The following is a 24158-nucleotide window of genomic DNA, read 5'->3' on the forward strand; positions in this document are numbered from 1 at the left end:
TCACAATTTATCAACACCCACAAGTTTCCAATTTATTCCATAAGAACAGGCTCTAGAAGAAAATATCTCAACCACAAAAAAAGGAGAATGCAACTTTATCTGCACTGCGAGCTTGTTGTACTGTGCTAACATATATCCTTGATATATACCAAATTCACATCACTTGGTAGAACCTTCTCCCTCACAAAGTGATAATGTACCTCAATGTGCTTCATCCTAGCATGATAGATTGGGTTATTGGCCAGTTTTGGCCTATATCCTGCAGCGTGTACACAAGGCGGAAGCAGATGGTAACACAAAGGTAGATGGCGATGGGCAGGCTCTGATACCATATTAGCGAATGGAGCATAGGTGCAACAAGACAGACGACAGCCACCCAGGTCAAGCTCCCTCCCTTGGATCCCATGTGCACCACATAAAAGTATAGAGGGATAGGGGGGCCATTGGGCTATTCTAGCCCTTTATCTAAGGTCATGAACCTTCTAATTTATTATGTGGGATATCTTGAAGTACACATGTCACATGAGGAGAAATGACCTACCAACATAATGTACCCATCTTGTGATACTTTATCTTGATTGGTCATTGTTTTTTGTTGCCACGATACATTTTGGGGCAGACTTGAGCTATCATATCATCTTACATTTGTATTTGTGTTAATTTGTATGTAGTGTGCTTCCTTGTTATGCGGACACTATGGCATTGAAGATGTCATTCAACACACATTAGGATGTCATTAGAAAAGGACTTGAATGTTCATGCCCTTTTGTGTGAGGAGTCATCATGCGAGGAGGATTGATGTGGGTTATGAGGAGTCCTCATGTGGATTGTTGAACAAAAGTAGTTATGAAACTTATGCAAGAATGATGGTGTATTCAATACTTTAATTGCAATATAAGGTTTTCATGCAAGATTACTTTGAAGAGAGAATTTTGCCCCGTCAACACAAGGGGACTATCTATATTTAAGTATTTATAAAACTTTCATGTAGATTGATGATGTATTTGCTTTCAAGTGATGTATTTGTTTGCAAGAGAAGTTGTGCGTACAAGTTTGAAGTGATATTTTTGCCTCGTGAACACAAATCCACTATCTATATGATGGGAATGATGGTGTGCTTATTTTCAATTGATGTGAACACAAATCCAATATCTACTATAATGTTGTGGGATCACCAATGGCCTCGTGAACACAAATCCACTATCTATATGTGATTTTGGGTAAGTGTGTACCTTTATCAGAACATGGAAGTGGCCCACATCCCATTGGGTAGAGGTTTATCACTCAATTTAGGACCTTGCTCAGTTTTCCTTACACTGGCAAATTTTAAACAGTGATGGCAAACGTTTTTTGACATTTAGCCATTTCTAGGCACAAAAGCCAGAGTGCTAAATGTTTCCTCCCTCTCTAGGGTCAGGTGACAAGGAAAGCAAGATAGGGAGGGGAGAAGGTGATGACTGATGAACTTGGGAAGTGTCGTCATCCAAGTTTGGCTTACCCTATACCGAGATTGTATGGTCCAGAGGTAAAGTCATTACCACCAGTGGTGCCGAGGTGCTTGCCCTCTATCTGAGACAATCCTGAATGTTAGATCCTTCATTTTTGGGCAGTACTTGCATGGAAGTGAGCCTTTCAGTAGGAAGCATTGACTTTTGTAATGGCCAGACCTGCACTAATAGCGGAGTACTGGACGGTTGTGAGACTGATGGTTAGGCACTGGCACAACAGTTAAAGTGGCAAGATTTGTAGGTGGGTTAGGGATGAGGGGTGGAAGGTATGATGCTGGCTAAGGTTACATGGGGAAAACGACAAGCTGGTAAGGAAATTCCAAATCTTTGATGAACATACTCCATCACATTTAGAGATGACTCTTGAGTGAAAATTTGCCATGACACCAATAGAGCAATGCAATGTGTGACACTACAAAGCTTGTGCAGATGTGAATGACCGTGTTTAACATGCAACTGGCTTTTCCACCACAAACTGCAAACCCCGAAACAAGGTATCCAATAGCTAAAGATAGACATGGAGATAACCATTTCAATAGCCTGTTAAGGGGAACAAAAACCTTTTCTGTGTGCTGAAGGAATACGATAAATCCAAACCTTTGAAGGAGTTACGAGCAGCCAAATAATCACCCTAACTACAGTGAAGTACCCCTTCCTTTCCTCCTCGACCTCCGTGTCCACTTGAACATTTTGGTCCCTCGACTACTAAAAATTTTCCAAAACCCGAATACGCGCACTACCAACACAAATCCAATACATAAACACTGTTAAGGCCCCTTTTGAGTTCATTAAAATCTTGAATTTGCTGAGGTAACCTTACACTTCATGCACCAATCATGTTACATTCATTTTAAATTGGAGAGAAAACCCCAAAGATTCAACAAGAACATAATCCAATGTTTGCATCACTCCTCAAGAAGCAAAGCTATGGTTTTTTGAAATTGGAAAGTTCAGCCGATATGTCTAATACACACAAACTGTGTTTTAGTGAACCTTGCCTTCAGTAAAAAATGTTATTTTCTGCTGTTTTTTTCTTCAATTCCTGATTGGGAAAATCGAGCTCTTAGAATTTCTAGAGCATCCTCAAGTTTCACATCCTGCACAGCAAGGAGAACCATAGCATGATATAGAACATCCGCCATCTCAGATGCAGTGCGGATTTTGCCTTCATTGTTCTCAAGAGTTCTGCAAAGCTCATCTGCTTCTTCACTGCAGCAAAATGAATCATAATGTTAATACAGCTTTCATCTCCATTGAAGTACACCTTTGATCACTTATGCTAACAATGTCCATCTTTAAAGAAACATGCATGCATGCACATGAGGGCTTGCATGGTGCGCGTGGATTTGTGTGTGCCAGAGAGAGAGAGAACCGTATTTTAGAGCAGAGCAGGCTATGATTTTTCAGCAGCTTTTGTGTCCAAGAGGGCTTTGAATATGACCCTGACACTGATTCATCTTTCCTTTTGCTAATAGTGTCCTCCAGAGAGTACAAAGTTGTGAATGCCTGTCTTCCAGATGTGTTCTTACATTTAAACAGCATCCCATAAGTCAAAAAGCATTGAAGATGTTTATCAATACTTAACCAGCCAGCCAAAGGCTATACCCAAGGAAAGAAAAAAAGTTCAAATTTGAATTGCACAAAACAACCAACCTGAATGCCTTGGTTTACACCTACAGCAGGTGTGAAATAGCAAGTCTCGGCACCTGTATGGCATGTTGGTCCATCAGGAAGCCCCAAATAAATTATCTGTGCTATTTCCAAAAGGCTGTGTGTTACCCTCTCAGTGTCTAGATACAACACACAATAGGAATTTAGAGCTTTGGAAAGTGATAAGCAAAACTTACCGAATCACGGTCACAATCTAAAAACACATCTTTCACATTTATAAAGTTCGATGACGTCTCTCCTTTTGTCCAAAGAGAGGAGCGAGACCGGCTGTAAAACGTGGCCCTACCGGATGCAATTGTCGCAGAAACAGCGTCACGATTTGCAAAGCCTTGCATTAAGATAGCCCCTGTATTGATATGCTGGGCAATTGCTACTGCCAAACCACTTTTGTCCCACTTCATAGCATCCAACATCTTTTCCACCTGTAAATACCCTCGTCAAAAAGAAGGTACTCAAAAGAGCTAAAACAAAAATTCTCAACATGCATCAGCTCCGTCTAGTCTAATAATTGCTTCAGCTTAAATTGTCCAAGTAAGAAATAGCTTCTTGATCTAAGACTCAATTTTTTTGAGAATCTCTCTTCATAGGTTCATCAATAGACCTTAGAACCTATCAAAATACCAATAGACTTTAGAATATAATACCACCCACCCTCAAACCTAGGATGAAAGCCCGCTGGTTTGTGATGAAACTGGCCTATGAGGTATAGGATAAGCACTCTCTTTTCTACTGTGCCTTTAACAGGAGATAAAGTAAAAGATTAAAAAACAAAACCGTAATTTAAGAGAAAAAATGGTGATCTAATGTCAGCGAAGTACTACAAGTCGCATAAGTGAACCCTTATTGCAGAGATCTTAGGTCTACCTTACACCCACCTTTGCTTTGTAAAAGCAGTAGGCATACACCAGCTGCAACAAGTTGCAAATGGGAACTTCAAAAAAAAGAATTTGCAACATACATAAATAATGAAGTCCATGGACAAGGCCATGAGAGTTTCTGTGATCTACGCCTTCACTAGGATGAGAATCTTACAACTCCTAGTCAAAATCTCAATGGTATCAGTTGAAAAGAGATGGTTTTCTTGATTTGAAGGAGCTCCTTAAAGCTTTGTCCAGTGGTTAAAAAAGCCTCAAAAATAGATATAATGCTGCTAGTAATTTGATAAGCTGGATATAGAACCATTTTCAGAATGCAACTGTCATTTGTAGTATAAACTGTACTGGCATATAGAGATTACAGCTATGCTAATGAAGAATTGTGATATCAATGATTAATTAACGAAGCTATAACTAACAAGAAGAGGATATGGCACAATAAACACGATGAATACACTTGGGACTACATGATGGAAACACAAACAATAATAAATTGCATTCCAATAACCAAGATTAATTCAATACAAGTAGCATACTCGTTTATAGGGTTATACGCAACCAATAATAGGAGGACGTGGTGCCACCTAACCTCTAGGAGATAAAGTGCCCCTAACCTCTAGGATGGCTCTTAGTTCACACGGCTGGCATTGTTCTCAGGGCTCCATAGCGTGGGGGCTGTCTATTGCAAGATGAAACATAGCGCAATCCTGCCCCAGTGCTACTCTATCAGTGGGCAGCCGCAGCAGATACAGCTGGGCCAGAGAGACCTGCCCAGTGCGCTTGGCGCCATTGGTGCAGCTGCATCCGCTTCCACCTGTGACAGCTGCCAGCACCACCCACGTATTGCTAACCTGTTGTTCACCTGCACACAGCTACAACCGTCCACCAGCTGCCACCATTCAGTAGTAACGCCCACCACCTTGCCTCTGCCAGCGCCAACTGCTCCTCTGTCACTGCCAGCTCATCTCCGCTCTTCTGCTCGTTCTGATCCCTACCATGCATGGTGGCTACAGTCTAGGGTGGCGCCCTTTGCTGCTGCCACCAGCACTTTCAGCAGCAGCTCCCTCGAACACATTCATACCTGAAATTCCAGAGTCATTGAGTTTAACAGTATTTGGGGCTTTCCATCAATCAAGTGACATTTGTCTAATTGACCACTTCAGCATTCATAAAATTTGGGCTTTCTCAAGTAGAACGACGTGGAGATAAAACAGAGGCAGCCTGGCTATTGAAAGATTCAATGGTTCCAACATTCCTACCTGGCAGACAAAGATCCTTCTCTTGATGAGGAATGGAGTGTGGAATGCGGTCAAAGGCACCGACATGGAACCTGCAGAAATCAAGGTGTTGACAAAGTTTCAAACTGGCATGTCAAAATTCTCACATGGTGAGTGGTTTAGAGATATACAAAAAATGGAAGAACCAAGGTATGTCGAAACAGGCGATGATACTGCGCATCCTCAAGAAAAGAGTGGATACAACCATCCATAGGCAGAGAGCTGAAGGTGCTCATCAAAGTGATCAAGAATCATGAAAAGTGAGCAAGAGGGCAGCATATAAATACACTTCCAATGAGCTGGCCAATTGTCTCCTAGGCTCCTACACAAACTGAAAACAGGTAAAATATCCATAAAAAGGGTGGGCAACCCACGTCAAAGGCCCATAAAATAGGGGGAAAACATGGGAAAAATGGGGAAAAATATGGGGAATATCAAAGCATGGAAATGGCCCCCGTAGACACTAGAAAAGCCACCAACAAGATATGACATATGCTAACACCCCCTCTTAGGTCCTAGGGGTGGCCCAAGACCCAAAGAGCTGCCATGAATGCCAATAGTTGACTGAGAATAAGTCTGTAGCAGCGATGTCCTCGGTATGACAATATTCAAGGATAATGTCTCCCTCCAAGTTTTTCTCCCGCACAAGGGTACTGGATCTCTATATGCTTGGTCCACACATGAAAAACCGGATTCTTAGCAAATTGCAATAGCCAAGCAACTCTGGTTGTCACATGAGATAAGGGTAGGCTGTTGTCGAAAATCGATCTCCTCAAGTAGCTGCCCCAACCAAATCACCTCACAAGAAGCTGAACAAGCCACTCAATACTCCATCTCAATTGATGAAAGCGCCACCGTAGGCTACTTTTTACTCGTCCATGAAATTGCTCCAGATCCAAGAGTAAAGCAATTCCCTGTAGTAGATCGTTGGGAATCCGCATCTTCAATCCAGTCGAAGTTGCTCCAGCCACGTAAAGTGGCTCCCTATCCATAGAAAATGCCAAAATCCTTGGTACCTTTCAAGTACCACAACACGCGAAGTGCTGCCTACCAATGAGTGTCCAAAGGTGCCTGCATGAAAGCACTGAGAGTTCCAACCACAAATGCACAATCAAGCCGTGTTGAGCAGAAGTGTATCTACCGCTAGATCGGATCCGGAAGAGGAGAGTTTGATGTCGGGATCCATGGGGGAAGTGATGGGCTTATAATTTGTTATCCTAAAAGCCTCTAGCAGCTCTCTAATATACCGCTACTGAGAAATGAATATGCCATTTGAGCGCTGAAAAATCTCCAATCCAAGAAAGAAGTGAAGCAACCCAAGATCTATCATCTCAAATTCCTTACTGAGGACAACCTTTCTAAGCAATGTGTGTTGCATGGCTGCCTATGATGATGAAGTCGTCCACATGGAGAATGATAAGAGTATATAACACTTTTTCGGGATAAATGTAGAGATTTGGATCAACCGCCAACCGCTTGAGGCCCTTCTCTTGAAAGAAAGCATCAATCTTCTCATACCAAGCCCTAGGAGCTTGTTTCAAACCATATAAGGCCTTTTTCAACCTGTACAGTGTAGACCGTATATTTGGAGCCAAGAACTTGAAATCCCAAGGGCTGCTCCACATAAACTTCCTCCTTTAGCTCTCTGTTGAGGAATGCCGACATGGCATCCATCTGAAAGATGGGCCAGCGAGAGTGTGCAACAAGAGCAAGAACTGTCCGTATGGTCGCAACTCACCATCCGAGCAATCGGTGCAAAGGTATCATCAAAATACACGCCAACCTTCGGGGAATAACCTTTGGCCACAAGCTTATCCAATTTGTACTTGGTCTTATAGACCCACTTGACACCAATCACCTTCCGCTTTGCCGGTCTAGAAATCAGCTCCCAAGTCTAATTCCGCTCAATAGAGTCAAACTCCGCTTCCATGGTCTGCTTCCAAGTCGATTTGGAAAGCGCCTCCCCAATATAAGTAGGTACCGAGTCCTTCTAGATGCGCAGTGCATAATTGACGCATAGGTTCTCCTAAGATGATGTCATAGTATGCAACCGCTCCGATCAACAAGGACCCCCTGCTAGAGGTGAAGGCAACCGTGTTACCCCCGAGTCCCGCAATGTCTGGTACAACCAATTGGGAATACGAGATCCCTCCTCAAAAGTCGAACCCTACTCCTGAGATGTAGCCTGTTGTGGAGCATCTACTGATATCTCCTGATCAATGTTGGATGATTCCTCCGCCTGAGATGCTCGAGGACGTGCCGGGTCAAGTCGAGGAAGAGGAACAGGAGGATCTAGCAAGAAACCAAGGAGAGGCTGAGTTGAATCAGCCCCTGAAGATGAAGAAGCCCCCTCTGCAATGGAAGATGAAGTCTCATCAACCACCAACTATTTCTCCACCAAAATTCTCCATGTTTGGAATCTGTCGAAAGTTCCGTCTTTGGATTTGAGAAAATAGGCCCAGGTATACCGGCTAAAATCATCAACCAAAAGAAAAACATAACTGGTAGAACCAAGAGACGGAGTGCACATCGGGCTGCACAAATCCACATGAACCAACTCCAAGAGTGCCGTAGCTCGCCATGTAGACTTCTTTGGAAAGGCCTCCCAATGTTGTTTTCCCTTGAGGCAAGAGTGACAAGGGCCCTCACGTGTGCCAACATCTGGTAATCCATCCACAAGCTGCTCTCGAAAGCCTTCCCCAAGGCCTCCAAATGAAGATGTCTAAATCTAGCATGCCAAAGATCGCCTATGCGAGTATCTATGTGAGAGAAAAGAGCCGTGAGTTTGATACCATTGTCAAATCCCCATCGGATCTCCTCGTGGAACGCTCCTGGTACAGGACTCGAGCCGTGGGCAAGCCCACAGTCTTGGCTATCCCCACCGAGCCACGAGCTGAGCTAACTAGGTTGACGTACCGACCAATCTCTACCTCGCGATGTCCCATACCGCCACGAAGCTACCCTCACGGGCCTCGAGATTGCTGCCGGCCTCGGCTGCGTAAAGCAAGTGCACGTCTACACTAGATCCAGGCTCCAGACCATAGAGCTCTCACAAGTCACACGAGACTGTATATGACTAATGACTAACCTTGGCCACCCTTTTATAAGCTCTTGGCCGGTCATCGTGCGTCCACACTTGGACGCCTGCCCGTCCATACTTGGGTGCCCGCCCGTTAGTCTATCCCTAACTCAACTCGCCAATCAGCCTGCCTAGCTCCAAGCTTCCCCAAACCTCGAAGCTAGTCTTGTGTGCGTGTAGCACACGGTAGATACACACTGTGCACATGACACCAGCGGCAGGCTCTGAAACTCGCGGCGGGTACCCGAGAGACTAGGGCCTTTGACACACTTGTTGATACCATCAATGCATATTAAAACATTTAAACATGGCCACAGCCTTAACACATATCCATCATCACTTTGCATAAAACATAAAGCTGGACAAAACATCCACAAATGCTGAAAATGGAGCTTGCACGTGTGACACCGCATAGAGGCCGGAATGGGCCGACCCCCCCCCTTGGAGTATTTTATTACCCAAGGAGAATAATATCATGAACAAGCTTTGAGGGCCTTACTCTCCCCACGGGAGATGCCGGATTATCCCTATACAAATGCCATAACACAGCCCAACACAAGGCTACCAAGCCGGAACATAGGCTGTAGAAATGCCGAGCCAACAATATAATCCATATACCTCCGTGTGGGTACTGATTCTTCCCCAAAAACCACGGGTCTTCATGCAATAGAGCTGGTACAGCAAGTACAACTCTCCATTCAGCCGGTACAGCAAGTACAATGGTTGGTACAACAAGTACAATGGCTGGTACAACAGGTACAGTGGGGCTGGTACAACAGGTACAATAAGTGCAAATGCTGGTACAGTAGGGACAATGACTAGTACAACAGGTACAGTGGCTAGTACAGCCGGTACGATGGCTGGTACAGTAGGTACAGTGGCTGGTACAGCCGGTACGATGGCTGGTACAGCAAGTACAAATGCTGGTGCAACAAGTAAAATGGCTAGAAATCATAATAAATGATTAAATACCCTTGCCTTCAGTATTTCTTCGCGATGGAAGCCTCCAAAACAGTCCCCAACAGCCGGTATTCTTCATGGGCAGCCTTCAAGAGAGAGAGAAAGAGAGTAGCCATCATTAGGGCAGCCTGTAAACGGTGGTAGAGGCTAGTGTACAGCAAGAGAGCCTCTATTAATGAAGAGAGAGGGCTCCAATTTATAGATTTGGGCCTCCCATGAGCTAAAATGGCAAGAGAAAGCTACAATGACAAGTGGAGAGCCACACAATAGCTGGAGTGACAAGTGTGAGGCCCACTTGTCTCACTTTGATCCACTTTCTTGCCACATGTCCCAATCTAAGAGATGGGTCCTTCCATAATCTTTACCTCTAAAAATATCCCAACTGGTAGACATTCTGTCATAGGCACTTTGCCAACTCTTGGTATCTGCTCAATTCCACATGTAATGACGCGAACAGAATTTCCATCGGAGTCGGACCAAAAATAGCAACTCTCCTAAATTTTAGGAGTGTGGTCCTTTGTATTCTAGGATAATCCCCCATTCCCAAAGCTTGTACTTTCCAAATATTTAAACATCCTGGAGTCCACCAGACCCCTTTCAGACTGGGAAATGTCCAGGCTGGTGACATCCTCCCCAACTTTTTAAAAGTTGTCCGCAACTTTAAGCTTCAAGCCATATATTCAAGATATAATCATGTCCCATCGATTGGGCGAGACGAGACAGTCTCAAAAATCCAATATAACTGAAGAATCCATGTCCCAAAGAAATGGGCGAGACTAAATAAGTCTCCATAATACCAATATCAAAATCATGTCCCAAGTAAATGGGCGAGACAAATCAGTCCCATAAGTCCAGATATCATAATCCATGTCCCAAGTAAATGGGCGAGACAAAACAGTCCCATAAGTCCAGATATCATAATCCATGTCCCAAGTAAATGGGCGAGACAAAATAAGTCTCCTGCCAACAAGACATCGGTCCACGTGACCGTTGGCATAGACATAAGTCCCGTCATGTCCACTTTACCACTTGCACTCCGTGTTGGTACTCTGACCACACACCTTGGATGAGAGGTGGGCTCAAGTAACAAGATAAAACAATCACTCGCAGGCATAGATAACCTGGTGTTCCATAAGCATTTCTGCTACACATAGTTTATAGGCATTTCGGCCACCAATAGTTTATAGGCATTTCGGCCACCAACTCACACTACCCTCTCAAGTGCCCATGTTCCCTTCCATCTGCTCTCTATTGTTCCACCCACACATGGTAGAAACAATCTTCAAGAGAGCACGTAGGACAAGAGAACACTACACAGGGTATGTTGTGCTTGTCACTACCCTTTGAAGTGCCCATGTTCCCTTCCATCTGCTCTCTATTGTTCCACCCACACATGGTAGAAACAATCTTCAAGAGAGCACGTAAGACAAGAGAACACTACACAGGGTATGTGAATCATGAGTTTCATAAGTCCAATGCATCCCAAATATAGGGAGCCAAAAGGAATAATCCATCCCAGTAAAAGGGAGTCATAAACATAATCCATAAACCTGAGGATGGATCCAAATCCCTAGAAAAGAAGTCCAAGAATCCATAGACCTGTATACCATAATCCTTGTATACCATAACTCTTACCACATACTCCGTGCTAACCACACACCTTGGAGTAGAGGTGGACTTTATCCATAAAAGCATCATATCCAAGAGATAACCAAAGATTTCTTCTCTATAAACTCGGACAGATTCGTCCATAGAAATTGCTTGTTAAGCCCAATATCTATATAAATCTCGTCCAAGAAAGAAATCTCCATAGATATATTCCATCCCAATAAAGGGAGCCATGAAAAGAATTCATCCCATTAAAGGGAGCCATAAACAATGTTTCCCTGAAACCATCTCAAGGCAAACAACAACACCTTTCTCCTTGCATAGCTATACAAGGGTTAGTGAACATCAAAAACACTTCATAGCAAAAGCACTAACTTTGCAAACTCAAAGTATACTTAGCTTTTCTTTGCCAGGTTGGTCATGAAGCCAAAAGAAATATCTCGTCACCATATCCTTCAGATATCCTGAGATATATCTCCATATAGCTTGCCTGTAAGCTTGATAATATAATCCACAATATTCATATGGAAAGAGTGCTAAACGTGTGCACATAAAGCCAACTCCATACTTCTAAGATAAATTTTGTGAATTCATAAATCCTTAGACCAACCTGTCTATTGCTCATGCTCTTGCTTCACAGGCTCTGAAGTGGCTGGCCATGCTTAATAGCAATGATGGTAAGTGTGGTCCCCACTTGAGATCTTTTCTCTTCCTTATTGATAGAAGGAAGCCTCCGCTTCCAAGAAAGCCTATGCTCTGATACCAATGAAACTCGCGGGCGGTGGGCAGTGCCCGAGGGACTAGGGCCTTTGACACACTTGTTGATACCATCAATGCATATTAAAACATTTAAACATGGCCACAGCCTTAACACATATCCATCATCACTTTGCATAAAACATAAAGCTGGACAAAACATCCACAAATGCTGAAAATGGAGCTTGCACGTGTGACACCGCATAGAGGCCGGAATGGGCCGACCCCCCCCGGAGTATTTTATTACCCAAGGAGAATAATATCATGTACAAGCTTTGAGGGCCTTACTCTCCCCACGGGAGATGCCGGATTATCCCTATACAAATGCCATAACACAGCCCAACACAAGGCTACCAAGCCGGAACATAGGCTGTAGAAATGCCGAGCCAACAATATAATCCATATACCTCCGTGTGGGTACTGATTCTTCCCCAAAAACCATGGGTCTTCATGCAATAGAGCTGGTACAGCAAGTACAACTCTCCATTCAGCCGATACAGCAAGTACAATGGCTGGTACAAGTACAATGGCTTACAGTGGCTGGTACAGCCGGTACGGTGGCTGGTACAGCAGGTACAATAAGTGCAAATGCTGGTACAGCAAGTACAATGACTAGTACAGCAGGTACAGTGGCTGGTACAGCCGGTACGGTGGATGGAAAAGATTGAGAATGGCCATTCCCTATGACTAAAGAGTGACAAGAACGGGAATGGGAACGAGAAGATGCTACCATCCCCAACATTCCCGAGTCTAAAAATGCCCATTCCCTGTGACTATGTCTGAAATGGCAGTCAGGTCGCATTTTCATCGGCGACAATTCCACAATTCCGATACACAGTGAGGGCCAGATGGAGATCATTCCCGACGACAAGGGGGGTAAGCATTCCTCTCGTGTTCTTTACGTCCCAGCACTTGGTTTTCATCTATTGTCAGTGCATGAGGTATGCAAGACTGGCTTCCGGGTTGAGTTTGAGGAGCATTCAACTGCTCTACGGGACCGCAAGACTCGCTAGGTTGTTTGGGAAGGCGGCGTGGAGAATGGTATCTACAAACTCTCCGCACTCTCCTCGTTGACAGGTTCTCAGGTTGGTGACTTGTGGCACTTTCGATTTGGCCACTTAAATGTGGATGCATTGCGGCGAGCTTTCCGGGACCAAATGGTGGTTGGCTTGCTAAATGTTGGCAACAGGCAAGGACATTGCAGTTCTTGCATACGTGGTAAGCAGCACAGGGAATCCTTTCCGAAGCAGGCTTCGAAACCATTGGAGTTGGTTCACACTGACTTGTGTGGACCTATGCAGACACCATCCTTGGAAGGATCTCTATATTTCATGCTGCTGCTTGATGATTGTTCCAGATTCACATGGGTCTATTTCCTTTCTTAGAAGGACCAAGCCTTTGCTCGGTTCAAGGAGTGGCATGTGATGGTGGAGAAAGAGTCTCGACTGCAGGTGAAGACTCTCCGGGCTGACAAAGGAGGTGAATTCTCTTCAAATGCTTCCATGAGATTTTGTGCAGATCATGACATCAAGAGGGAACTGGCCAATACAGGTTCGCCATCAGAGAATGGAGTAGTAGAACGGAAGAACAGGACTGTGGTGGAGATGGCGAGGACGATGCTGGAGCATCGTGATCTTCCTAGTCCACTTTGGGGAGAGGCTGTGGCGACGGCTGTCCATATCCTCAACTGGTCTCCGACGACTTCAGTACCTAACATGACTCCCTTTGAGGCATATTTTGGCAGGAAACCTGATGTCTCCCATTTCCATGTGTTTGGGAGTGATGCGTATGTACACATTCTTAAGAAGCAGAGGGGGAAGCTCGACTCTAAGTCCCAAAAGCTTATATTTGTGGGATATAACTCTCTTTCCAAGGGATACAGGTTGTTTGATCCAGAGAGGAATGAGATTGTTGTCAGCAGGGATGTGGTCTTTGATGAGCATATTCCGGTTTCCACTGTTGATGAGCCGCCGCTTCTTGGAGACCCAGAGGATTCTGATGATGATTCCCAGTCTATTGTTCCAGCTGGACAACCACAGTTAGTTCAGGAGGTTGAGCCCGCAGCTGGAGTTGAGCCCCCACAGCAGCAGGAGGCTCCGCGTTCTGTTCGAGTACCCAGGTGGTTAGTGGACACCCTTCGGGAGTCGGGTGTCACGGAGCTTCCCTCCGAATGGGCCACAGAGGACGGACCTCGAAGATCGCGCAGAGTCCGTGACAAAAGTCATTCAACGGAGCTTTTACAGGTAAACTATGCTTTGATGTCTCGTATCATGCAGGACAAAGAGCCCACTTCCATCAAGGAAGCCCTTGCACAGGATACTTGGGAGGAAAGCCATGCAGGTTGAACTAGATGCCATCGAGAAGAACACTTGGGAGTTGGTACCGAGGCCGTCAAAACGGTCAATCATTGGTGTCAAGTGGGTCTTTAAGACCAAATATGCATCGGATGGGTCGGTGGACAAACACAAAGCCAAACTTGTGGCTAAGGGTTATGCTTAGCGGCCAGACATCAACTATGAGGATACCTTTGCACCGACAGCGAGGATGACCACGATTCGGACCGTTCTTGCCCTTGCTTCTTCTCAGAGGTGGCCTGTGTATCAGATGGATATCAAATCTGTGTTCCTTAATGCTGACCTGCAGGAGGAGATGTATGTTGAGTAGCCTCCAGGCTTTGTGATTCCAGGATCAGAAGGGATGGTTTACAGGTTAAGGAAGGCCTTGTATGGTCTTAAACAAGCTCCGAGGGCTTGGAATCAGAAGATTGATTCCTTCTTTATCCGGACTGGATTTCAAAGATCGGTTGCAGATCCCAACCTATATCTCTTTGGGAACGCGGCATGGTTACGTTAATCATCCTTTATGTGGATGATCTCATTCTCACCGACGATCATGTGGAGCACATTGGAGTGACGAAGGCTGCCTTGTCAAAGGAGTTTGAGATGACTAAGCTTACTCCACTTCTTTTTGGGACTGGAGATCTGGTAGACCCAAAGGGGGTTTTTTGTCTCTCAGCAACGATATGTTCATGAGTTGCTTGAGGCCTTTGGGATGGAGAACTGCAAGCCTATTACGTCGCCGATTGACCCGAACACAAAGCTAACAGTGAATGATCCTTGTGAGCTAGTTGATACCTCTCTGTATATCGAAAGCTGGTTGGTTCATTGATCTGTTTGTTGAACACCAGATTGGACTTGAGCTTTTCCGTGGGGTTGTTGAGCTCATTCATGCAGACGCCGTTGAAGTCTCATTGGGACGAAGGATTGTAGATCTTGCGTTATCTGCATGGTACGAAGGATCTTGGACTCTTCTACACGGGAGGGGGATTGATGGATGGAGTCAGCCTCCAAGGATGGAGTGATCCAGACACGAGGAGATCCACATCAGGCTACAGTTTTACCCTTGGCTCAGGAGCGGTTTCATGGAGCAGTAAGAGGCAGCCAACTATTGCCTTATCATCGACAGAGGTAGAGTACCGGGCTGCTTGTGGTGCTGCTTGCGAGGTTGTGTGGCTGCAGAGATTGCTTGGCGAGACTGGGTTTCCACAAAAGGAGACCACAGTCATCCAGTGCGATAACCAGAGCTGTATAGCTATTGCTCGGAACCAGGTCTTCCATGCCCGGACCAAGCACATAGAGATACAATATCACTTTGTATGTGAGAAGATCTTGGCTGGTGACATCTTGCTTCTTTATTGTTCGACGGAGGACAATGCGGCGGACCTCTTAACGAAGTCTCTACCTTAGGCTATGCTTCGACGACGGGGTTGGTTCCGCATCCAGGAGCTGAGAAGGCGTGTTAGCAATCATCTCGTCTGTATATTTACACCAGGGTCTCTGTTGTGGGTGTGCCCGCCCGATTTAGGTGTTCTCTCATTTTTCCCCCCTCCATATTTTTCCCTATTTTTACCAAGTGTGGGAGGCTGTCCTGTGGTTCATGGAATGATCCAAGTGATGGCCGACTGGTCCTCCTGCTTCTTGCTTCTCTCTGCTGCTGGTCGACTTCACACGTGTGATGGCCGACTGACTAAAGCTGGCCGACTGGGAGTTCAACAGGTCGGGTGTCATTATATGGCTGTCGGCTGTCCTTGCTACTGGCCGACCGGATCACAGGGGCCATATAAAATGGCCCCTTTCCCTCACACATGTAGTATTCAGATTTCGGGATTTTTCTTGTGTATATATAGCAGAGTTACGCGCTTCTCTCTCTCCTTCTCTATTGCTGCATCTCCGCTGCATATTCTGACACACCCCTCACATATGTTTTCCCATATTATTCCCCATTTTATGGAGTCTTGGGTATTTTTCCTAATCGTGGAGGATTTATTCCCTGGTCGGCTGCCTTCATATGGGCATATGTATAGCTGGCTTGCCTCCCTCATTCTTCACTGCTTGCTTAGCATTGTTTGCTGCAGACCCTCACATACGAGGTTTTCTCCCCTCTTGCTCGGGACATGTATTCCTTTGGATGATGATATTGAGAGCAGGTTCTCACCTGTGTTTCCTCTCCATCTCTCTCTCTCACTCTCTCTCATGTGTTTCCACTTTCCCTTCTTCCGCTGCACATTCTATCAATTTGGACACAGAAGATGGCTTTTTGGATGAAGTTTTAGGGAAAAACCGACTGGATTACGAATTTTCCTCTTCTCCCTATAAATAGCCAAGCTCTCATTTGTACATATCATCTAATCCCCCTTTGGGATCAAGTCATAGGTAGTCCTAGAAGGTCTAAAGTGTAACTTTCGAAGGGCCCGGGGGTTTCGCAAAACACTTGACCATTAATGCAATTAAACACTGAAATTGGCCACAGCCTTAAACATATGCCACTTAATCCACAAAACTGTAAAAGAGAGATGTGTCGACACACCCCCCCCCTCCCTTGGAGTATTTTATTACCAAAGGAGAAAATATCATGTACAAGCTTTGAGGGTTTTACTCTCCCCACGTGAGATGCCTAAAAATAGTAACCCTCCTGGATTTTAGGAGTGTGATCCTTTGTATTCCAGGACAATCCCCCATTCCCAAAGTTTGTACTTTCCAAATATTTGGACGTCTTGGAATCCACCAAACTCCTTTCATACTAGAAACTGGCCAAGCTGGTGACATAAAGTCAACTTTTTGGTCAAGCCAAAGACCTCTGAAGTTCTAAAGACATCATCATCTTTTTGCACCATATAATACACTCAACACACATCTAATCTCTCTCTTCTCTCTCTCTCTAATCATCAAGTTTGCATCATTGTTCTTAATCAAGCTTAGGGTTGAAGCAAGGCTTCTACGCATGCAACATTAGTATCAGAGCATTTAGGCTCAGCCCTCTAAGTTGTCCCACGAAGGTGCACAAAATACATAGCAGAATACAGCAAAGGTAGCATTATGAGGTGGTCTGCACAGGCAAAGCCACAGGAAAGCATTCTTTGGGAGAGTGTGCTCAAAGAGGATACCAATTAACTCTCCGATCAACACCTGCCGCGGCAAAGCAACATGCATGATAATTCTCAGCAGGAGCCCATAGCTGTGTTAAGGGAAAGGGATTGCAAGTATGGGGACAAAGTGGAACAGATGCAGAGTTCTTCAACCAAACTTGGGAGGGGAATTTGAGAAGTGGCAAGGTATTCAAGCAGCAGGAGGGGATGTCACATGCACAGTCGAGGACATGGATAACCTCATCATTAGTCCCAGATTCAGCAACGAGATTTAGGGGCAGATTTAGAGCCGATTTTGCAGCCCAATAGACTCCCAAAGTGCCCAAGACATACAGCCATATATGGGACATCTTTTGGGCACAATTTGGACACAAAAGATGACTTTTTGGACAAAGTTTTGTGGGCTGAAAAGGAAAAACTTACTGGATTACAAATTTTCCTCCTCCCTATAAATAGCTAAGCTCTCATTTGTACATATCATCTAATCCCCCTTTGGGATCAGGACATAGACAATCAATAGAAGGTCTAAAGAGAACCTTTTGGTCAAGCCAAAGGCTTTAGAGATTGTAAAGACATCATCATCTTTTTGTACCATATAATACACTGAACACACAGCTCATCTCTCTATCCAATCATCAAGTTTGCATCATTGTTCTTAATCAAGCTTAGCACTGAGGATCAAGTAAGCATGGCTTCCGTGCCCATTACAAATGATGAGTATAGATCCATCTTCAAGAATGATACATGGAAGCTGTTCCACTCCCAAGGAAAATAAGGCAATAGGAACCAAATGGGTCTAAAAGCCGAAGTACAAATGGGGGGGGAAACAAGAGCGAGGACTCAAAAGATGTGGTTAATCTAACCACATCTAACCACTCAACGTTCAAAAGCCTTCTCGTCCTATAGGACTCTAGAAGTGTCGATTTTGCATTTAAACAAGATGTTTTGTAATCCTCGTTTTCTATGGTTCTTGGCATGTGTGATACTAAACACCAAACAATTACACTTTGTTTTGCCTCCCTAGGCTATGAGGTACCCTGACTAAACATAGATTTGTCCACACTAGATGGATGGAAGTTGAATTGTTGGGAGTACATGATCAATAGTTTCTCCTAATATTCCTTTTGCAAAGGCTGGGTGATAAAAAGTTGATAGGCTTGTCTAAATGGTGCCTGTAATTGTTGTGATCCTAATTAATAATGTACAAAAAGTTAAAAAATTTGAGTTTTATTATTATTATTAATATACTATACTAATGAGGCCCAAGACCTATATATCCACAGGCGGAGGGCGTTACCACTCAACAAGCAAAATCTTGAAAGACAATAAGAGAAAACGACAAGGTTAAATCATTTCTCGTATACAAAAAAACAGATGAGTCTTCATATTACACAGATCAGAGGCTTACCTCCGGTGTAGAAACAGGCTGGGCGCGAGCTAGTGGTGGTGGCGCTTCGTCCTGTAAGGCGAGGGAGAGCAACGACTTCATTTTTAGGTGGCGTCTGTTGCTGTTGTAGGGATTTCTTCCAAAACTATGTAAGAACGTTGCAAGCCCATCTCGCCTAACGGTCCTCCTTCTGTCAATCAAAAGCCCCTGAGTTGCAGAGCTTATAATGGTGGCGGCGGCGGTCGCCATACTGGGATCCCACTACTCATCTCTACGTGTTCAAGATCGGCATTGCTGTGGTTGGCATTTGTTCGCCAAAAACCGAGGTTTCAGGCTATGAATTGACCTTATTTCTCACTAATATAAATTTTAGGGCCAATAATTTTCTTTTCCCATTATATTTATTTATTTATTTTTAATAGAAATCGCCCCTTTAAATACCCATCTACAAATGCCACACTCCCTCTAATGCACCTTAAAAAAATTGTAGTGCTCAGAATACCTATCGGATGGCGATAAAGCTTCTTCCTCATGGTTGAAAAAAAACTCTAAAATTCCTTTGGAGGTAGTTTTTGGCTAGGACATGGTAAGTCTCAAACATGAGAGAATTGGGAGAGAGAATTAGGAGAGAAAGAAGTCGCTCACTTGCACACGAGAGTCGTGCCATTGGAGAAAAAACCCCAGTCTCCCTCTAGTATAATACAACCAGGATCTCTCTCCCCTCGTATAATACGACGAGGCTCTCTCTCTCTCTCTCTCTCTCTCTCTCTCTCTCTCTCTCTCTCTCTCTCTCTCTCCCCACACTATGTATACACTTTTTTCCATTGAGGCAGTTGCAACCATGATAGGGTTGGGGGAAAGTTGTGGCTTTTTCATGCTGAGGCAGCCTTTGATAAAAACTTTACAAATACCTTCCAATTTTTTTAAAAATACTTGTACTTGACCAATTAATTCATTTTCATTTTTCACTCTTTATGGGGCCCTATTCACTCTACTATTCGGAAAAAATTATAACTCTCGATTCAAAAAGAGGACCACAAAAAGAAAACCATACATATTTTTTATTTTTCATGGCAAAAAATCCTATGGATTCACATTTGAGAAAAGCATACTTGAAATGTCATTTTTTTAAAAACTGCAGAAGGCAAATTGAACTACCTGGGATACTCATCCAGCGATATCGCACCTGAGTTCAAACCATACATATTTTTATTTATTTATTATGATGACAAAAGTTCCCAAGGATTCAAAATTAAGAGAAACAGAGTCCTCAAGACCTTGCCGATTAGGGTTTCATGCAGAACGATGAACTCTATGGAGAGATCTTATCTGCTTTGAACTGCATTGAGACATGTCCTCAACTTTGCCAATACTCTTCTTCGCAAGAGGGACAAGTTGGGTGCTTGATTAGAGAGACGGAGGAAGGCATGGAGCATTGGCATGGGGCTCCAAGACAAGGGGGAAATCACCTACCATGACATTGTTGGGGCCAGATTGATGGAGCGAGAATTGGGACAGGGTCTATGTTTCAGTAAACGGCATCGGTGAGATGAGGATGCAGAGGTCTGGCACCCCTCAGATCTCTTTAAAAAAACTGGCATCACAACAGTGATTGCAAGGAGCGGCCAAAATAGCCATAAGGCCAAGGTCCCACTTGCCATGTTAGGCAACATTATCAAAACCTGCTCCGGATGCACGCCAACAAGAAGACACGTCCGTAGGTCCATCGATAGCGTCGATGAGACGAGGCCATCATCATCGCATGTAAGAGAAAGAGGGGGAAGAGGGTGGTGAAGGGCAAAGAGACTAGAAACAGGCATGATGCTATGCTGCTAAGATTTGGTTGCACTTTGGTGGAAACGGACAGGAGGCTTTGCTGGATGCAAGGGGCGCGTCTTATCATCACACCATAAGACTTTAGAGTTTGATTGATAACGTCAACCTTTGGAGAATTGTCATTAATTAATTAAATTTATTTTTTCACACGTTTGTATGCCCCTATTGTAGTGTTTTTATTATAAAGCAATGACTATATTTACACATAACTATACATGCTAATCAAACTTATCTACACCCAAAAAAAAACATCCACCCTTGGATCATTTTATGATAGACTTTTTATTATAAACAATAACGAAACTATGCTAATTAAAACATATATACACTATATTTAAAAAAATCAGAAGCAAAAATTACAATCCCTTGGATCTCTTGATAATTGATCCTAATAGCTTTGACTAAAAAGTTTCCTCCTGTTCTTCACAATGTCTTGCATAAGGCAAGATGAAAAACAAACTTTTTTATAGGGTAACAAGAAATATGTAGTCAAATGAATTACGTTTTTAGTAGTGTGTAATCTCAGATTTTGTTATCTTTAAGAGTTGTTTGATTTTAGCATGTTGAATTTAGAGCTTTATAAAATGTGAATTTCATTAGTGGGTAATAAAATTGCATACACACTTTCTTGTCAACACACAATTAATCTATGTGTATGCATGTATAAATATATATATGTATATATGTAATATAACTACACTTCTTTCATGTGGGTGGAGAGTTGGCACACTTCTTAAGAGACTTAAGAAATACACCCTTTCTTTAGAAGAATACTTTTGTTCTTGTAAACATGGTACCATAGATTTGTGAGTTTGTTTGTGTAACTGGATTCTCATAGTATGATGGGTCCCTCTTCAAAGTCTCAACACCAGCTAGCTCTCCATGCCATTGCTCCAAGTCCAAGCCAGAGGCCACACACTCACAAAGCCTAGCTCCCAATTTGTTATAGGACCAAGGTACATGGAGAATTGATTAATCCACAAATTTATAAATAACAAAAATAAAACATAGATACCATAACACAACTCAAGAGCATAAAATCAACACAATGTAGCTCCACTTCCACGACATGAGTATTTTGTAGAATCGTATTCAATAAATAGACCAAGGAGCTATTAATAGTTGCTATTCCACTAGGAACATAGCAACGCCATGCACAAGCGTGCATACATAATTTCTACAAACATTTGGCACATGGCCAACAAAAATAACTCATAAAATAACCTTGTGCTCATTCACACATATAATAACCTTGTGCACATTCGAACATTCCATTAAGCTGATTTTTGCACACATTAGATCAAGATCATTATGCATTAAAAATATGATAAAATATATACCTGTAACACAATTCCCATCAAGAATCCAAATTTCTCCATGTGGCACATTTCTACTGGTCACACCAGCCCCACAAGCTCTTCTCATCATCCCTTCATCTCATGCCCACCTTCTCCATAGCGTCACTCCATGGCCAACCCTTGTGCTAGATAGCTCTCTCCACACCTTATTACTTAATGCAAGTCTATCTCTCCACCTCCCGCTTAGCACCACAAGCCCCTCCATGCCACCTTTCTACCAAACGACATCATTTTCAAGACACTTCAGTGCCATGTCGTCACCTTTCCAAGGTGTTTTAGTGACTTGTCATAGCAACTTAGTGGAATAGTAGGCCTTGACCACCTCAATAGGATGCATCTTAGTGCCTACCTCTTTCATTCGATAAGCAAAGGGCCTCTATGATCCCCCTCATACCCTTGCAAAGGTCATTGCCTTCCCCTCCCTACGCATTAGCTTGTCCTTGTTGAGTGCCATCATTGTACCTCAACATCACTATTGAGTACACTATGGCATGTGCCACTTCAATGGACTCATATGAGGTCCTTGTTGTGTGCTCCCTTTTCTACCTTGCCTTACGTTGCACTTACTTAGCTACACCCAGCTTCACCAAATCTCACAATAGAAGACCTTAGTCCACAATAGTATCCCTAATGTCCTCGACCATGTCACCACCTCAACTCTCCTAGTTACAAACTTTAGCCAACCACCATAGCAAAGCAAACCTCAATACCTTGGCCATGTCACCAAGTGGATTGAGGTGGGTAGGGATGAAGGCATGCACTGCAATAAGATGTGGGTTGAGGTGGGTAGGGATGAAGGCATGCAGTACAACAAGATGTGGGTTGAGGTGGGTAGGGACGGGGAAAGACATAACAGCAAGGCATGCACTACAACAAGTTTCTTCTTTACGTAAAGATCCATCACCACACCACAATGCATTGCTGAAGAGACCACACTCACGAATGACCCCCCCATTTGCCCCTCATAGCTAGCGTGCAAGTGCACCTTCATTCTCACGTCCAAATTCCACTTTACACAGCCACCCTCTCACCTCCAAATTCCACTTCGCGCACAGCCACCCAAAATGGACACCAGTAGCACAAGGTGGGCGATGACATAGATGGGGAGCCTCAATCACCATTGCCATTCAGGACAGTTTGCTGTCATAGCTTGTTCGACATCATATAAATAGGCTTATACGGAGTAGTTTCTACCAGTAACACACCTATTATTATTCGTGCAGACATGGCTTATGAAGCAATTTTTGTTAGCTACAACACATATGCTTCATAAGCTTGTCCATGTAGACATGGCTTCCTTTTTTATCTGTTTATAGTGCCAATCTGCTCCATGCAAAGAGATCATAGAAAGATAGAAATCTCTTCTATAAAGGCTTATCCCATCTTTGGAGAGATCTTTGGAGAGAGAGAGAGAGAGAGAGAAAGGTATGTCTTCTAAAGGCCCCCAATGGGTCTATGATACCTAAGTGACACAATGCTATCCATGGTATGTCTCATCATGGCAAAGGGAAAAAAAAAAACAAGTACAATTAACATAGCTCTCTAAAAGTACAGGCTGATACAATGATCATCATGTGGGAGTACATGGGATATATAAGCACTAGTATAAGAGAATCTCATCATGGAGTACCTAAGAATATGAAGCACCAGGGGCACATCTTCCTCTAGTAGAGGGTACACCTCTCTCAAGTATGTTGAGCATGGGGTTACTGAGTATGGCTGAGAGATCCCCTTCTATCATGGTATGTGAGAAGGTGGTGTGGTGGATGTCTTGGATCTGGAGTTGATGGGAGGATCGTGGTCGGCATCCCATGGGATGTGGATGCCGTGTATGTCGAAGTGCATAAGCCCGTTCCAAAGTGACTCCTTGTGGGACGGGGTAGAGCTGAGATATCCTATGGTGGACCCATGAGGTCCACTATGCCGGTATCCTCTCTTTGACCTTGGAAGAAACTAGTGATGGTCGGCTGCTGGTGAGGAAGGAGCGGTGGTAGCTGTGGCCAACACTCTCTTAGGAGTGTATCTCTATGTCTGTGAAGCAATGATCTATTGGCAATAGCGAGCATTAACAGTACTTGGGATATTTACATTTTGTGTCAAAGATTTGTTATTTGCAGGTTGAAATGGCATGAAGTGATGTATTTGGGATGCTTTTTTCGCTAAGGATAAGCTTGATATGACCAACTATTTGTTATGGTCCTATATGATGCGTCTTGTATTGGTTTTATCAATTGGCTGAGAGAGAGAGAGAGAGAGAGAGAGAGAGAGAGAGAGATAAATTTGACCAATTTGTATTAGCACGTATGTGTGGACGTGCGTGTGTATGTGTACGTGTGCACACGTGTGTATGCGCACGCATGCGTGCGTGCGTGTGTGTGTGTGTGTGTGTGAGAGAGAGAGAGAGAGAGAGAGAGAGAG

At 43.9% G+C, this 24158-nt stretch overlaps 1 protein-coding gene across 2 annotated transcripts; it reads right to left on the minus strand.

The window, feature by feature from the left end:
- Positions 1-2285: 2285 nt before the first annotated feature.
- On the minus strand, positions 2286-18896 carry AT-IE (histidine biosynthesis bifunctional protein (HISIE)). 2 transcript variants are annotated; one of them, XM_086812448.1, is made up of 5 exons: positions 18568-18896; positions 3356-3601; positions 3162-3257; positions 2881-3014; positions 2286-2717 (listed from the first exon to the last, which is right to left on the minus strand). In XM_086812448.1, exons 1-5 carry the CDS (start codon positions 18793-18795, stop codon positions 2522-2524), a joined length of 900 nt encoding a protein of 299 aa, XP_086668574.1. In that variant the 5' UTR covers positions 18796-18896; the 3' UTR covers positions 2286-2521. The 2 variants fall into 2 exon arrangements, with proteins under 2 accessions (XP_086668574.1, XP_086668573.1); XM_086812447.1 differs by having other exon boundaries at positions 2881-3032; positions 18568-18894.
- Between the last annotated feature and the right edge of the window lie 5262 nt (positions 18897-24158).

Source organism: Cibotium barometz, chromosome 18 (genome assembly GCF_041138505.1).
Source record: "Cibotium barometz isolate CiBa-2024 chromosome 18, ASM4113850v1, whole genome shotgun sequence".
Classification (NCBI taxonomy): domain Eukaryota; kingdom Viridiplantae; phylum Streptophyta; class Polypodiopsida; order Cyatheales; family Cibotiaceae; genus Cibotium; species Cibotium barometz.

Bases quoted from the DNA above. Each gene is read 5' to 3' on its own strand.
- AT-IE (XM_086812447.1), bottom strand. From the start codon at position 18,795: ATGGCGACCGCCGCCGCCACCATTATAAGCTCTGCAACTCAGGGGCTT. The intron at 3,602-18,567 runs GTAAGCCTCTGA...GGGTATTTACAG, and splicing joins AGCCTGTTTCTACACCGGAG to GTGGAAAAGATGTTGGATGC. The intron at 3,033-3,161 runs GTTGGTTGTTTT...TTTAAATGTAAG, and splicing joins GTGTAAACCAAGGCATTCAG to AACACATCTGGAAGACAGGC.